Source organism: Phyllobates terribilis, unplaced genomic scaffold (assembly GCF_046119375.1).
Source record: "Phyllobates terribilis strain yellow unplaced genomic scaffold, ASM4611937v1 Scaffold_3__8_contigs__length_932513732, whole genome shotgun sequence".
Taxonomy (NCBI): Eukaryota; Metazoa; Chordata; class Amphibia; order Anura; family Dendrobatidae; genus Phyllobates; species Phyllobates terribilis.
In genome coordinates, this window is record NW_027362763.1 from 20,070,804 (window position 1) to 20,085,543 (window position 14,740).

General features: G+C 45.1%; 1 protein-coding gene across 1 annotated transcript in view; it reads right to left on the minus strand.

The window, feature by feature from the left end:
* LOC141258706 (uncharacterized) overlaps nt 1–14,740 on the minus strand; it is a 98,308-nt gene that overhangs the window by 13,945 nt on the left and 69,623 nt on the right. The window contains exons 5-9 of the mRNA XM_073673728.1: nt 14,111–14,177; nt 1,366–1,457; nt 1,209–1,284; nt 1,039–1,115; nt 820–928 (exon numbers count right to left, since the gene is read on the minus strand). Of these exons, the coding sequence (XP_073529829.1) occupies nt 820–928; nt 1,039–1,115; nt 1,209–1,284; nt 1,366–1,457; nt 14,111–14,177 (421 nt within the window). The remainder of the gene's footprint in view (nt 1–819; nt 929–1,038; nt 1,116–1,208; nt 1,285–1,365; nt 1,458–14,110; nt 14,178–14,740) is intronic.

Genomic DNA, 14,740 nt, shown 5'->3' on the forward strand with positions numbered 1-14,740 from the left:
TTCTCTCTGTTCTGCCTTGCCCACCGCTCCAGCGGTTCCACTCTGCTCTGTCTTGTCCACCGCACCTGCGGTTTCTCTCTGCTTTGCCTTGTCCACCGCTCCGGCGGTTCCGCTCTGCTCTGCCTTGCCCACCACACCTGCGGTTTTCGCTCCGCTCTGCTTGCTCACCGCACCAGCAGTTCCTCTCTGTTCTGCCTTGTCCTCCGCTCCGGCGGTTTCGCTTTACTCTGCTTGCTTACCGCATCTGCGGCTTTGTACCTGTCTCCCAGTCTGTACTGGACCCTATCCAGCCTGCGCTCCAACCTGCTAATATCTCCCTGTCTGTACTGCAGCCGTGCTTGCCAGTATCTCCCTGTCTGCATACCAGCCGTGCTTGCCAGTGCCCACCTGTCTGCATACCAGCCGTGCTTGCCAGTGCCCACCTGTCTGCATACCAGCCATACTTGCCAGTACCCACCTGTCTGCATAACAGCCGTACTTGCCAATACCCACCTGCCTGTATGCCAGTCTAACCTGCCTGTTCCTGCATTCCCCGGTGTGGGTCAACAACTGTGACCGAGGTCTGACCTGGAGTCGCACCTGGTCTCTCTGCTCGGTTCCTCCTTGGTCCACGGAGTCGACTAAGCCGCCGTGCGACCTTGATCGGATCGGGTTGATACTTAGTTACGCCCCTCCAGGCACTCCTCGGTTCATGGTACAGTGGGATCACCAATCAGGCTCACGCCAGTCAGTCCGGGCGCGAGCGTAACAATTACCGAATGTGTTACTGTCACGTAGCTGTAAGGTGGAGCTTCACCAGAAGACCCCATTATTACATACCTGCAGTATCATCTCCTGGAGTCTCCTCCTTCATGTCCCTCATACATGGCTGATAATCCATCATCTCCATTTCTTCATCCTCCACTTTAATGATGGTCAGATCTCCACCCTGATGTCACATATATAACAGCTCAGTACAATACAACAGACATCACCAGAAGCCCCCAAATCTCTGAGCGCACCCCCATATAGATGTGGAGGAGGCGCAGCTTCATCTACCTGGTGACTCTCTGGACAGTCCTGGGAATACAGAGGAGTCGGACATCTCTCCGGGGGATTTCTTACACGGAGTCCATCTGTAGGAAACAGCCGGACAAGAGATTGTTACATGGGGTGATGGAAGTAGTATCTAGGTGACCATCTAACAGACATGAACGTCCTCTCCTTACACTCCTGCTCGGACATTAAATCCGTTTCCTCCTCTTCATCTATGACCTCAACCTTAATATCAATCAGATCTTCACCCTAAAATACAAGAAAAATGCAAAATGAGACACGAATCAGTGATTTACGGTCATATGTGGGGGAGACAATAGGGCCACCGACCTGATGATTCTCCTGGACATTCTCTTCTGGACAGTCCTGGGAATAGTGAGGTGCCAGACAGCTCTCCGGGGGATTTCTCCTCCTGGAACCATCTATAGGAGACAAAAAGTGATTGTCACGTTTTCATATTTATTGTGGCCTAGGAACGTTGTGAGTGACAGCTGAGCCGCCCTATGGGATCTGGAGTGTGCTGGACTGTCAGTGTTGTGAGTGACAGTCCAGTTATCTGATGCTGAGCTGTGCTGTCAGCATTTTGATTGACAGCCCTGCTGCTCAATTTGGCCTAGCCTGCGGGTGTTGCACCAGGTGCCTCCCGTCCTTGGTGATTTGCTAGCTATTTAGCTGGCTTGCTGTGAGCAGTCCAGTGTCAGCTGTAGCTCAGTTTAATCCGGGGTGTGCTTAGCTCTGTGTCTGAATCTCTGATCGTGTTGCTAGACCTAAGAATTCTCACCTGATTTGAACTCTCACCAGGAACATCCACAGACAAAAAAGAAAGAAGCCTGACAGCACTCACTAAGTTGGACGCTTGTTCAAAGTTCCAAGGAAGTCACTTGGAGGATTAACAGCATAGAGGCAAACAAACAGCGTCCAGTTCAGGGTGATCCATTTCAAAAGTTGAAGTTTATTGGGCCATCATACAACGTTTCACAAAGTACTTGATAAAGACCTATGACAGGTCGAAAAGTTGTATGATGGCCCAATAAATTCAACCTTTGAAATGGATCACCCTGGACTGGATGCTGTTTGTTGGCCTCTATGCTCTCATCAGGAACATGTCTCTGTAGTATTACAAAGATTGAATTGAGGTAAAATTATTTGTTTGCAAAAATTGAGTAATTAACTTTTTTTCTGTTCAGGAGGTTTCATTTCTGGGATTTATTTTATCGGCTGATGGTTTTGAAAAGGATCCTGGGAAGGTGCAATCCATAACAGATTGGGTTCAACCTAGTGACCTGAAAGCATTTCTAGGATTTGTCAAGTATTATAGAAAATTCATTAAGGTGTTGTGAAGATTCGGGGTCTCCCGTGGGCGTAACGCTACTCAGACAACACAGGGTGCGGGTAAAACTGCGTGGCAATACTTTACTGACCCACAAAGCGGACAATAAACACATAGAACAGTCCCAGCAAATGCCCAAGATGGTACAACATTACACAGTCTCACCCTTCCTTCTTCACCCGCCTGGAATAGAACAGCCGCGACTTTGGAGACTTCCAGGGCCGACTACCTCAACCAGTGGCCCTCTGCTTCTAGCGGGCTCCCACAGAGAGGAGGTAGAGGCAAGCTTAGGAAGCTAGCAGTCCATTGAGGTACAAGACCAGGAAACCCGAGGGTCCAAATCTGGCATCTCCGAGAGTTTCCATAGGGCCAGGCGACCGGAGGGTCCCTCCTGGCAACTCCAAATGTCTCCATGGGTACTAGTCGACCAGTGGGTCCCTCCTAGCAACCCGAAAACAACATATTCATGGGGCCAGGTGACTTCTTCGCCCTCTCCTGGACTCCCCAAAATGTATCCATGTCTTTCTGATGGTTAATGAAGCAGATCCGAATCTTTCCAGTCAGGGCCGGCACTCTTGGGATAAAATCATGTAGAATACAAATCTGTGTATCTTTAGATGCCATGCAATCCATTACTTTCCTGAAGGATGTCTCCCATTCTCCTTCCAAAGTCTTTCTGACTCTGTCTCAAGTCTGACTGACTCCAGCAGTACCAACATCCCTGTTTATATTTACATCTGTGTGAGGTCATCAGGCACAGGTAAGAGGTAAAGGTGCAGGGCTCGAGTATCCACAACTCATCCCCCAAGACTGACTGGCAAACACCCTACAATGGTATTTAACATATCTAGCAAACATTCATTATTCTAGCTAATCTATTTACATAGTTTGTATCACAGGGGCTCTTGTAAATACACATCATTGTTTCAGTATCAAAGAGCAGATAGCATTCAGGGTTATACAAATCATAGTCTGTGTTAATCAACTAAAGAAGAACACAGATTAAAGAGTCAACATAAAAATAAAGGTGTGCTGCTCTTCTTGCCATCAGAAAGTATGTCTGACATAATTAAGATTTTACTCTGTATATCGTTACAGGTGTTTTCTCAGATTGTTAAACTTCTTACTGACCTTACACCTAAGGGGGCTGACCTCAAGGTTTGGTCACCGGATGCTATTGGGGCTTTTGAAAAATTGAAAAAGTATTTTGTGTCTGCTCCTGTACTAATTCAACCCAATCTTCAGAATCCATTCATTCTAGAGGTGGATGCTTCCGAGGTCGGGGTATGGGCCGTTTTATCTAAGGGGCCCAAAACTTTGACTAATTTGCAGCCATGTGCATTTTTCTGGAAGAAATTTTAGTCGGCTGAAAATAATTCTGATGTCAGGAATCGTGAGTTACTTGCAGCTTATGACAAATGGAGGCATTTTTGGAGGGGGCAGTTCATCGAATCACTGTGGTAACTGACCATGAAAATTTAGCTTACACTGAATAAGCTAAACAGATAATTCCTAGAAAGGCCAGATGGTCCTTATTTTTCTCTAGATTCAAGTTCTTTATCACATTCGTGCTGGGGTCTAAGAATGTGAAATCTGACGCACTGTCACGCAGTCTTGATTCAGTTTCGCCTCCAGAACCTCCATCCTCCTCTAAGGGCATTGTGGTTTTTGTGGTGTCCTCAGAGTTGGAAGTGGAGATCCATAAAACTCATTTGTTGGCCCCGTCCAGGGTCCAAGTTACCTGTGTCCAAATCGATAAGTCTACAGTCACTCTGTGTAACTGCAGATTTAAGAATCCTCCCAGCGCACACACTGTGCGCTGCGGGGATTCGCCGGATTCTGAGTCGGGACTGGAGGGTATGTACAGGTGCTTCTCACAAAATTAGAATATCATCACAAATTTAATGTAATTTATTTTTATTTCAGTTCTTCAATACAAAAAGTGAAACTCCTATATTATATAGAGTCATTACACACAGAGTGATCTATTTCACGTGTTTATTCCTCTAGTGTTGATGATTATGGCTTACAGCCAATGAAAACACAAAAGTCATTATCTCAGTAAATTAGAATACTTTATAACAACAGCTTGAAAAATGTTGGCTTACTAAAATGTACGTTCAGTAAATGCCTTCACTACTTGGTCGGGGCTCCTTGTGCATCAATTACTGCATCAATGCGGCAATGTGGCATGGAGGCGATCAGCCTGTGGCATGGAGGGATCAGCCTGTGGCCCTGCTGAGGGGTTATGGAAGCCCAGGTGGCTGTGATAACAGCCTTCAGCTCGTCTGCATTGTTGGCTCTGGGGTCTCTCATCTTCCTCTTGACAATACCCCATAGATTCTCTATAATAGATTCTCTATGGGGTTAAGGTCAGGCGAGTTTGCTGCCAATCAAGCACAGTGATACTGCTGTGTGTAAACCAGGTATTGGTACTTTTGGCAGTGTGGACAGGGGCCGAGTCCTGCTGGAGAATGACATTTCCATCTCCAGAAAGCTTGTCGGCAGAGGGAAGCATGAAGTGCTGTAAAATGTCCTGGTAGACGGCTGCGCTGACTTTGGTCTTGATAAAACCCAGTGGACCTACACCAGCAGATGACATGGCCCCCCAAACCATCACTGATTGTGGAGACTTCACACTAGACCTCCAGCAGCTTGGATTGTGGCCTCTCTACTCTTCCTCCAGACTCTGGGACCTTGATTTCCAAATGAAATGCAAAATTTACTTTCATCTGAAAACACCTTGGAGCACTGAGCAACAGTCCAGGTCTTTTTCTCCTTGGCCCAGGTAAGACGCTCCTGGCGTTGTCTATTGGTCATGAGGGGCTTTACACAAGGAATGTGACACTTGTAGCCCATGTCCTGGATACGTCTGTGTGTGGTGGCTCTTGAAGCAATGACTCCAGCAGCAGTCCACTCCTTGTGAATCTCCCCCAAATTTTTGAATGGCCTTTTCTTAACACTCCTTTCAAGGCTGCGGTTATCCCGGTTGCTTGTGCACCTTTTTCTACCACACTTTTTCCTTCCAATAAACTTTCCATTAATATGCTTGGATACAGCACTCTGAACAGCCAGCTTCTTTAGCAATGACATTTTGTGCCTTACTCTCCTTGTGGAGTGTGTCAATGACTGCCTTCTGGACATCTGTCTAGTCAACAGTCTTCCGTATGATTATGGAGCCTACTGAAACAGACTAAGGGACCTTTTTAAACGCGTAGGAAGCCTTTGCAGATGTTTTTTTGTTATTCTAATTTACTGAGATAATGACTTTTGTGTTGTCATTGGCTGTAAGCCATAATCATCAACATTAACAGAAATAAACACATGAAATAGATCCCTCTGTGTGTAATGACTCTATATAATAGATCCCTCTGCGTGTAATGACTCTATATAATAGATCCCTCTGCGTGTAATGACTCTATATAATAGATCCCTCTGTGTGTAATGACTCTATATAATAGATCCCTCTGTGTGTAATGACTCTATATAATAGATCCCTCTGTGTGTAATGACTCTATATAATAGATCCCTCTGTGTGTAATGACTCTATATAATAGATCGCTCTGTGTGTAATGACTCTATATTATAGATCCCTCTGCGTGTAATGACTCTATATAATAGATCCCTCTGCGTGTAATGACTCTATATAATAGATCCCTCTGTGCGTAATGACTCTATATAATAGATCCCTCTGCATGTAATGACTCTATATAATAGATCCCTCTGCGTGTAATGACTATATAATAGATCCCTCTGTGTGTAATGACTCTATATAATAGATCCCTCTGCGTGTAATGACTCTATATAATAGATCCCTCTGCCTGTAATGGCTCTATATAATAGATCCCTCTGTGTGTAATGACTCTATATAATAGATCCCTCTGTGTGTAATGACTCTATATAATAGATCACTCTGTGTGTAATGACTCTATATAATAGATCCTTCTGTGTGTAATGACTCTATATAATAGATCCCTCTGTGTGTAGTGACTCTATATAATAGATCCCTCTGTGTGTAATGACTCTATATAATAGATCCCTCTGTGTGTAATGACTCTATATAATATAGGAGTTTCACTTTTTGTATTGAAGAACTGAAATAAATTAAAATTTTGATGATATTCTAATTTTGTGGGAAGCACCTGTATGTGTTACCGGACCGGACAACCCCTTTAAGATTAAATTACAGGAGTTTCATGATTCCATCTTGTCTGGTCATCCTGGGGTCACAGCTAAGCAGAAAGCCATTTCCAGACTATTTTGGTGGCCATCTATGAGTAATGATATTTAAGATTTTGTATCTGTCTGTAAAGTCTACGTACTAAAGTCTATCATCGGCCAGCTGGGGAATTGGTTCCATTGCCAATTCCGGAGAGACAAAAGACTCATCCGTCCATGAACTTCATCACAGATGTGCCTCTGTTTGGTGGGAAAACTGGTATTTGGGAGGTGGTGGACCAATTCAGTAAACAAACAAATTTTGTTCCTTCGTCAGGGTTACCGATTGCTGACGCACTCTCCCGATTTTTTATTTGTCACGTGGTAAGGTTGCATGGAATTCCTCTTAACATTGTGTCTGATAGGAGAGTGCAATTTGTCTCCAAGTTCTGGAGAGCTTTTTGCAAGAAACTGGGGATTGACTTGTCTTTTTCCTCTGCCTACCACCCTGAAACCAACAGCTAGACAGAAGACAAATCAATTTTTGGAGTAAATTTTTGAGGTGTTTTCTAGCAGGACTGGTCCTCATTCCTACCTCGGGCAGGGTTCGTCTTTAACAGTCAGGTCAATCAATCAACTGGCACTTCATCATTTTTCTGTAATTATGGTTTTCATCTCCATTTTGGTGAGTTTTCCAGGATAAGTTCTGAGTGTCCTGGGGTGGAGGTCACCATACAGGCGCTTAGGGATGTTTGGAAGGAGGTTCAAAAGAATATTCGGGTTGCTCAAGTTCGCCAAAACCAGAAGGCTCAGACCAGATAAGATGTTCGGAGGGTCCTGTTTTATTCAAGTGGCGATTGAGTTTGGCCATCATAAAGGGACCGTCGGCGAAATTGTGTCTGAATATCATCATTCCCTTTGAGGCTCTGGAAGTGGTCAATAAGGTGGCTTTTAGGGTGAAGCCGCCTCAATTTCTCCGCATCCCTAACATTTTCCACAGATCTCTTTTGAAGGAGCTCGTCCCCTCGGCAGTGTCACCCTCATCCTCGCCTCCTCCGGTTGTTGTCAATGACAGTCTAAAGAATGAGGTACAGAGAGATGTGGATTCCCGGAGGGTCTGAAATTCCCTCCAGTATCTCATCCATTAGAAGGAATATGGACTGGAGGAGAGATCGACTGATCAGGGCCTTTCATTCTAGGTGAACTGGGAAACATGGGAATCCGGTGGACCCCTCCTAGAAGAGGGGGTACTGTCACAGTTACATCTTTACTGCGGCCTAGGAACGTTGTGAGTGACAGCTCAGCCGCCCTATGGGATCTGGAGTGCGCAGGACTGTCAGTGTTGTGAGTGATATTCCAGTCTACCAATCTGATACTGGGGTGTGCTGGGATGTAAGCACAACATTTTGATTGACAACCCTGCTCCTCAATCTTGCCAAGCCTGCGGGTGTTTCCCAGGTGCTTTCCGTTCTTGGTGATTTGCTAGCTATTTAGCAGGCTTGCTGTGAGTAATCCAGGGTCAGCAGTAGCTCAGCTTAGTCTGGAGTGTGCTTAGCTCTGGGTCTGAATAGGGAGGAGCGGATCTGTGGAAGTTTGGGTTCTAGTATATGACACAAATTTAATTCCAAAGTTCACTTCAGGTATCAGAACTGTACCCGAACTTCAACTAGAACCCAAACCACTTTGAAAACAATGGAAACGCAAACTTTTGAGCTGCAAAATTCTCTCTCTCGGACTTCCCACAGAACTCCGAACATTGCAACTGGGAAAAGTCCGCTGTTAGAACCCTCCTGTTAGTTTTTGCTATCTTGTGTTTTGCGGTCACGTGACCAGCTGCCTATATATTCCAGCTCCGCCCTTCTTTCTTTGCTGGACTTCAGTGTTTTTTGCCTGTCTCTCTAGCCAGGTGCTTCGGTGCCTATCTCTGTCTAGTTTGCTTGGTCCTCTGGGACCTCTAGTACTTTTTGTCAGTTTGTCTTTTTGCTCTGCAACAACTTCTGTTAGGAGGAGTCCCATTTTTGTCCCAGTCCTTAGTTCTTTTAGGGACCCCTCCCTTTATTCTATAGGTCTCCGTTCAGACTAGCCGAGGACGAAGGCGGGTCTGTTCACAAGGAACAGGCTGCCCGCTACATCGTAGGGATTCAGCTTAGTCTTACTGTAGGGACAGCTTTCCCCTATCTTTCCTTAGTTTATGTTGCAGATCATAACAGTAAGTCCAGCCCAAAAAAACAAACAAAAAGGAAAGAAATTTGGGGATCAGTATGGTTTCCGTCCAGGATTTGGCTCAACGCCTGCAGGGATTGTCTCTTGAGGTGGCCGAGCTTCAGCAACACGTGAGTAGCTGTCCTGGAGCGCATTTTGTGGAACCGAAGGTAGGACTGCCTGATATTTTTTATGGTAAACAGCAAGATTTTTTTTCCTTTAAAAATGCTTGTTTGTTATATTTTCGTTTGAGACCGAGGTCCTCTGGGAATGAATCACAGCGCATTGGTTTTATTATGTCACTTTTGCGCAAAGAACCACAGCATTGGGCCTTTTCTCTCCAACCTAATGATCCGTGTTTGAGTTCTGTTGAGGAATTTTTTTCTGCTATTGGGTTATTATATGACGATCCTGATCGAATCTCATCTGCTGAATCAGAACTTAGACATTTGAATCAGGGGTCAGATGATGTTGAAATTTATTGCACACATTTCAGGAGATGGGCTTCAGAAGTTAAGTGGAATGATTCGGCGCTGAAAAGTTTATTTCTTGCTGGTCTGAGTGAAAGGGTTAAGGATTTGCTAATTGCATTCCCTGCACCTGAGACTCTGCAGGAAGCTATGCAGTTAGCTGTTCGTGTGGACAGGAGAATAAGGTCCAGGGTCAATGATGTAAAAAGTCCTGTAACTTCAGGTCCTAGTTTCCAGAAAATCTGCTCTGACAGTGGAGAACCAATGGAGGTTGGGGCAATGTCACTCCGCTCTCAAGAAAAAAATCGGAGATTCGCCGAAGGTTTGTGCCTTTATTGTGGTAAAGATGATCATTTGATTAAGTATTGTGAGCGTCGTTTAAGTAAAGAAAAAAAAAAGGTCAGTTACGCCCGTATAGCTTGTTTACGCTCTGCAGGAGTGTTCCTTTCTGGGTGTACTACTCTGCAGGGAGATTTGATTGAATTTCAGGTATTTGTGGATTGTGGTTCAACACTTAATGTGATTGATAAAGGGTTTTTGGAAAACCTTAAATTGAAATCCAAACCTTTGTCATCACCTATTTCTGTGATTGCAATTGATAACACTCCCTTGAAATGTATTACTCACAAGACTGCTGAATTTCCCCTCACTATCAATGGAGTTCACCAAGAAATTTTGGACTTGGTTGTTTTGGATAATTTACCCTCTCCGGTCGTTCTAGGATTGCCTTGGTTAAAACTGCACAATCCTTTATTGGACTGGTCTACTAATGTGATTAAGTCTTGGAGTACGAAGTGCTATGATAAATGTTGTAATGGTCGCACTGCGGCTGTGGAAAAAGGGGAATTACCGGTACCTATTCAGGATTTTTGGAAGGTTTTTTCAGAGGAGGAGTCGCAAGTTTTACCTCCTCATAGGGACTACGATTGCACCATTGAGTTTGTTCCGGGTGCTACTCTTCCCAAGAGTCGCTTATTTTATCTGACTATCCCTGAGAGAAAGGCCTTGGAGGAATACATACAGACGAGCTTGGCTGCTGGTCACATTACACCTTCTAAGTCGCCTGTGGCCGTTGGATTTTTCTTTGTTAAAAAAAAGGACGGGGGTTTACGTCCATGTATGGACTTTCGTGAAATTAATAAGATTACCGTACGCAATTCCTACCCATTGCCGTTAATTCCTGACTTGTTTAACCAGTTAGTGGGGGCCAAGTGGTTCTCTAAAATTGATCTCCGGGGGGCATACAATTTGTTACGAATGAAGGAGGGTGATGAATGGAAAACTCCTTTTAACACTCCAGTGGGTCATTTTGAGAATCTGGTGATGCCTTTTGGTCTCACCAATGCACCCGTGTTTTTTCAGAACCTTATTACTGACATCCTGAGACCTTTGATTGGTAAGAATGTGGTTGTGTATTTGGATGACATTCTGATTTATTCACCAGATATGGAGTCCCATTGGCAGAGTGTACGTGAGGTGTTGCAGTTATTGAGTGATAATTTACTTTTTGCTAAGCTGGAGAAATGTGAGTTCACTGTGCAGAGAATTAGTTTTTTGGGCTACATTATCTCCAGCGAGGGCTTTGAGATGGACCCTGTGAAGGTTCAGGCTGTGCAGGAATGGCCTAGGCCTATTGGTTTGAAATCGATACAGAGATTTTTGGGTTTCGCCAATTATTACAGGAAATTCATTAAGAATTTTTCTATAATTGTTAAGCCGCTGACCGATCTCACCAGGAAAGGTGCGAATACGGTCCAGTGGACTACTGAGGCCATTGAAGCGTTTGAGTATCTCAAGGAGAGGTTCAGTTCTGCCCCTATCCTTATGCAGCCTAATGAGACCAAGCCTTTTTTGGTTGAGGTCGATGCTTCATCGGTGGGGGTCGGTGCTGTTTTGTCTCAGGAAAACAAGGATGGAGTACATCCTTGTGCCTTTTTTTTGAAAAAATTTTCAGAAACCGAACTTAATTACGATGTTGGTAATCGGGAATTGCTGGCTATTAAACTCGCGTTTGAACATTGGCGTCATTTTCTGGAAGACGCTAGATTTCCTATTCAGGTTTTCACAGATCATAAGAATTTGATCTATCTGGATGCTGCCAAGCGCTTGAATGCCCGTCAAGCTAGGTGGACACTTTTTTTTTCTCGGTTTAATTTTTCTGTTACTTATATCCCTGGTACTAAGAATGTTAAAGCCGATGCTTTATCTCGCAGCTTTTCACCCATGGTTGGTACCGAGGAGGAGGAGAGCATTTTACAGGAAGGAGTTGTGGTAGCAGCATTGGACTCCGTTTTAGAAGATGGGATTCTGAAAGCCCAAGAGGATGCCTCATCTAACACTCCCCATGGGAGGTTGTTCGTGCCAAGAGCCTTTAGGAGAGATTTGTTTGTGGAGTATCATGAGTCTCGGTTGGCAGGTCATCCAGGAATTTCGGAGACTAAGAGACTTATCAGTCGCAGTTTTTGGTGGCCTGGGTGGCAGAAGGAAGTCATCAAGTGGGTGCATCAATGTACGGTGTGTGCTAGGTCAAAGGCTTCACATACCCCTGCTGCGGGGTTGCTTTGCCCTCTGGAGGTTCCTAGTGCGCCTTGGACGCATCTGGCAATGGATTTTATTACTGACCTTCCTGTGTCCGAGGGTTTCACTGTCATCTGGGTGGTCGTGGACCGTTTTAGTAAGATGTGTCATTTGGTTCCATTCGTTAAGTTGCCCTGCGCCAAGACACTCGCTAAGGCGTTTGTTAAGGAGATTGTCAAGCTCCATGGCGTTCCCACCGACATTGTTTCTGATAGGGGACCTCAGTTTGTGGCTCGCTTTTGGCGTGCTTATTGTGACAGGTTGGGAGTCCATTTGTCATTTTCATCTGGTTATCATCCTGAGTCTAATGGACAGACTGAAAGAAAGAACCAGGATGTTGAATAGTTTTTGCGTTGTTTTGTGGCGGACAATCAAGAGGGGTGGTCTGAGTTTCTGCCACTCGCAGAATTTGCTGTTAACAACCATACATCCTCCTCTGCTGGGTGTTCTCCTTTTTTTTGTTGTACTGGGAGACATCCGTCTTTTGGTTCGCTCTCCAAATTGGGGTCGGCGGTGCCGGAGGAGGAGAATTTTTCCAGTGATTTGGAGAGAGTTTGGACTAATGTACGTTGTAACCTTCAAGAGGCTAACAAGAAGTCCAAGAAGTATTTTGACAGGAAACGTACAGAGGTTTTGTTTACTGTGGGTGACATGGTTTGATTGTCCTCGAAGAACCTGCGGTTGAGGATTCCCTCTAAAAAACTGGGTCCTAAGTTTGTGGGTCCATTTAAAGTGCTTCAGGTTGTTAACCCATCTGCTGTCAGGTTGGATGTCCCTACTTCCTGGAAGATTAATCCTGTGTTTCCTGTTTCCTTGTTGAAAAAGGCTGACGTATCTGATAAGGACGCCACTGTCACAGTTCCTCCTGTGGTGGAAGACGGCGAATATGAAATTTCTCGTATTTTGAATTCAAGATGGCATAGAGGGAGATTACAGTATCTTGTCTCCTGGAAGGGTTTCGGTCCCGAAGACAACTCCTGGGTAAGGATGGATTATGTCTCTGCTCCTAGGCTTGTTAAAGCTTTCCATGGGAGGTTTCCTGATAGGCCTGGTCCTGGAGGATCCGGAGGATCCTCATAGAAGAGGGGGTACTGTTAGAACCCTCCTGTTAGTTTTTGTTTCTATCTTGTGTTTTGAGGTCAAGTGACCAGCTGCCTATATATTCAGCTCCACCCTTCTGACTTCGCTGGACTTCAGTGTTTTTTACCTGTCTCTCTAGCCAGGTGCTTCGGTGCCAATCTCTGTTTAGTTTGCTTGGTCCTCTGGGACCTCTAGGACCTTTCTGTTAGTTTGTCTTTTTGCTCTGCAAAAACTTCTGTTAGGAGGTGTCCCATTTTTGTCCCAGTCCTTAATTCTTTTAGGGACCTCTCCCTTTATTCTATAGGTCTCCGTTCAGACTAGGCGAGGACGAAGGCAGGACTGTTCACAAGGAACAGGCTGCCCGCTACAGGCTGCCCGCTACATCGTAGAGATTCAGCTTAGTCTTATTGTAGGGACAGCTTTTCCCATTCTTTCCTTAGTTTATGTGGCAGATCATAACATCTGTGGTCGGTGATGAGCACCGGACACTCACTGTCGAGTACAAACCCTGAACTTTTAAGATAGGGTTCGCTCATCTCTAGTCGTGACCATTCCTGTAAATTATCCCGACCCTGGACTTGACCTCTGACTATCCGTTTATCTTACTTACTCTTTTCTTGACTTACCGTCCTGGCATTTGGCCTCAGACTGTTACCAGACCACGCCTTTGTCTTGCCCCTCTGTACCACAAGCCCTCTGGTATCTGACCTCAGGCTTCTTGACTACTGTATTGTCACTACTCACGGCTTGTCCATGAGTAGTGACAATACACCTGTACTTCATAAAAAAGCCTTCTCTAATAGAGAGTCAGACACTGTGGTAACCTCTGTGACAGCACTGCCAGGAGGATTCACCTCTACAGGGGCAGGAAACCACATTGAAGAGCTTGCCTTTCTCCTGTTTCTCCAGTAACACAAAATCAGAGTGAAAACAAAACTCAATACACAGAATGACACAATGTACAGAGGACACAATCACAAGCGGGAAATTATATTGTGCTGTATAGAGCAAAACAAAAAACTATGAAAAATCAGTCAGGAAGGAGGAGAGAGGACTTGTCTGTGGCCACCGCAACCATCACTCCATTCTTGCGGTCACTGATCCCTCCAGGTCTCCTGTGGTCACTTTCATTTACACCAAAGCTGAGAACAACTCACAATCGCTTCTACATCAGGACAATAAAGAGCCCTATCCCGGAAGAGACCCGGCGCTAATGTGTGCGAGGATCTCCTCCAGTCACATACTGGCCTCTCCTTACCGGGGAAGAGAGGAAGCGGCTGATCCTCCACCATAATGTCCTGGTGTCCTCCAGGGTCCTCTGAGGTCTGTAGGGAGAGAGGGCATATGGTATATAGGAAGCCAACATCACCCACAATCCTCCAGTGTATACTGTATAACCTCTCAGAATCCTCCAGAGTATACTGTATAATCTCCCAGCAGTCTCCTCTCATCACCCAGAATCCTTCAGTGTATACTGTATAACCTCCCAGAATCCTCCAGTGTATACTGTATAACCTCCCAGAATCCTCCAGAGTATACTGTATAATCTCCCAGCAGTCTCCTCTCATCACCCAGAATCCTCCAGTGTATACTGTATAATCTCCCAGCAGTCTCCTCTCATCACCCAGAATCCTCCAGTGTATACTGTATAATCTCCCAGCAGTCTCCTCTCCTCTCATCTCCCAGAATCATCCAGTGTATACTGTGTAATCTCCCAGAATCCTCCAGTGTACTGTATAATCTCCCAGAATCCTCCAGTGTATACTGTATGATCTCCCAGAATCCTCCAGTGTATACTGTATAATCTCCCAGAATCCTCTAGTATATACTGTATAATCTCCCAGCAGTCTCCTCTCAACACCCAGAATCCTCCAGTGTATACTGTATA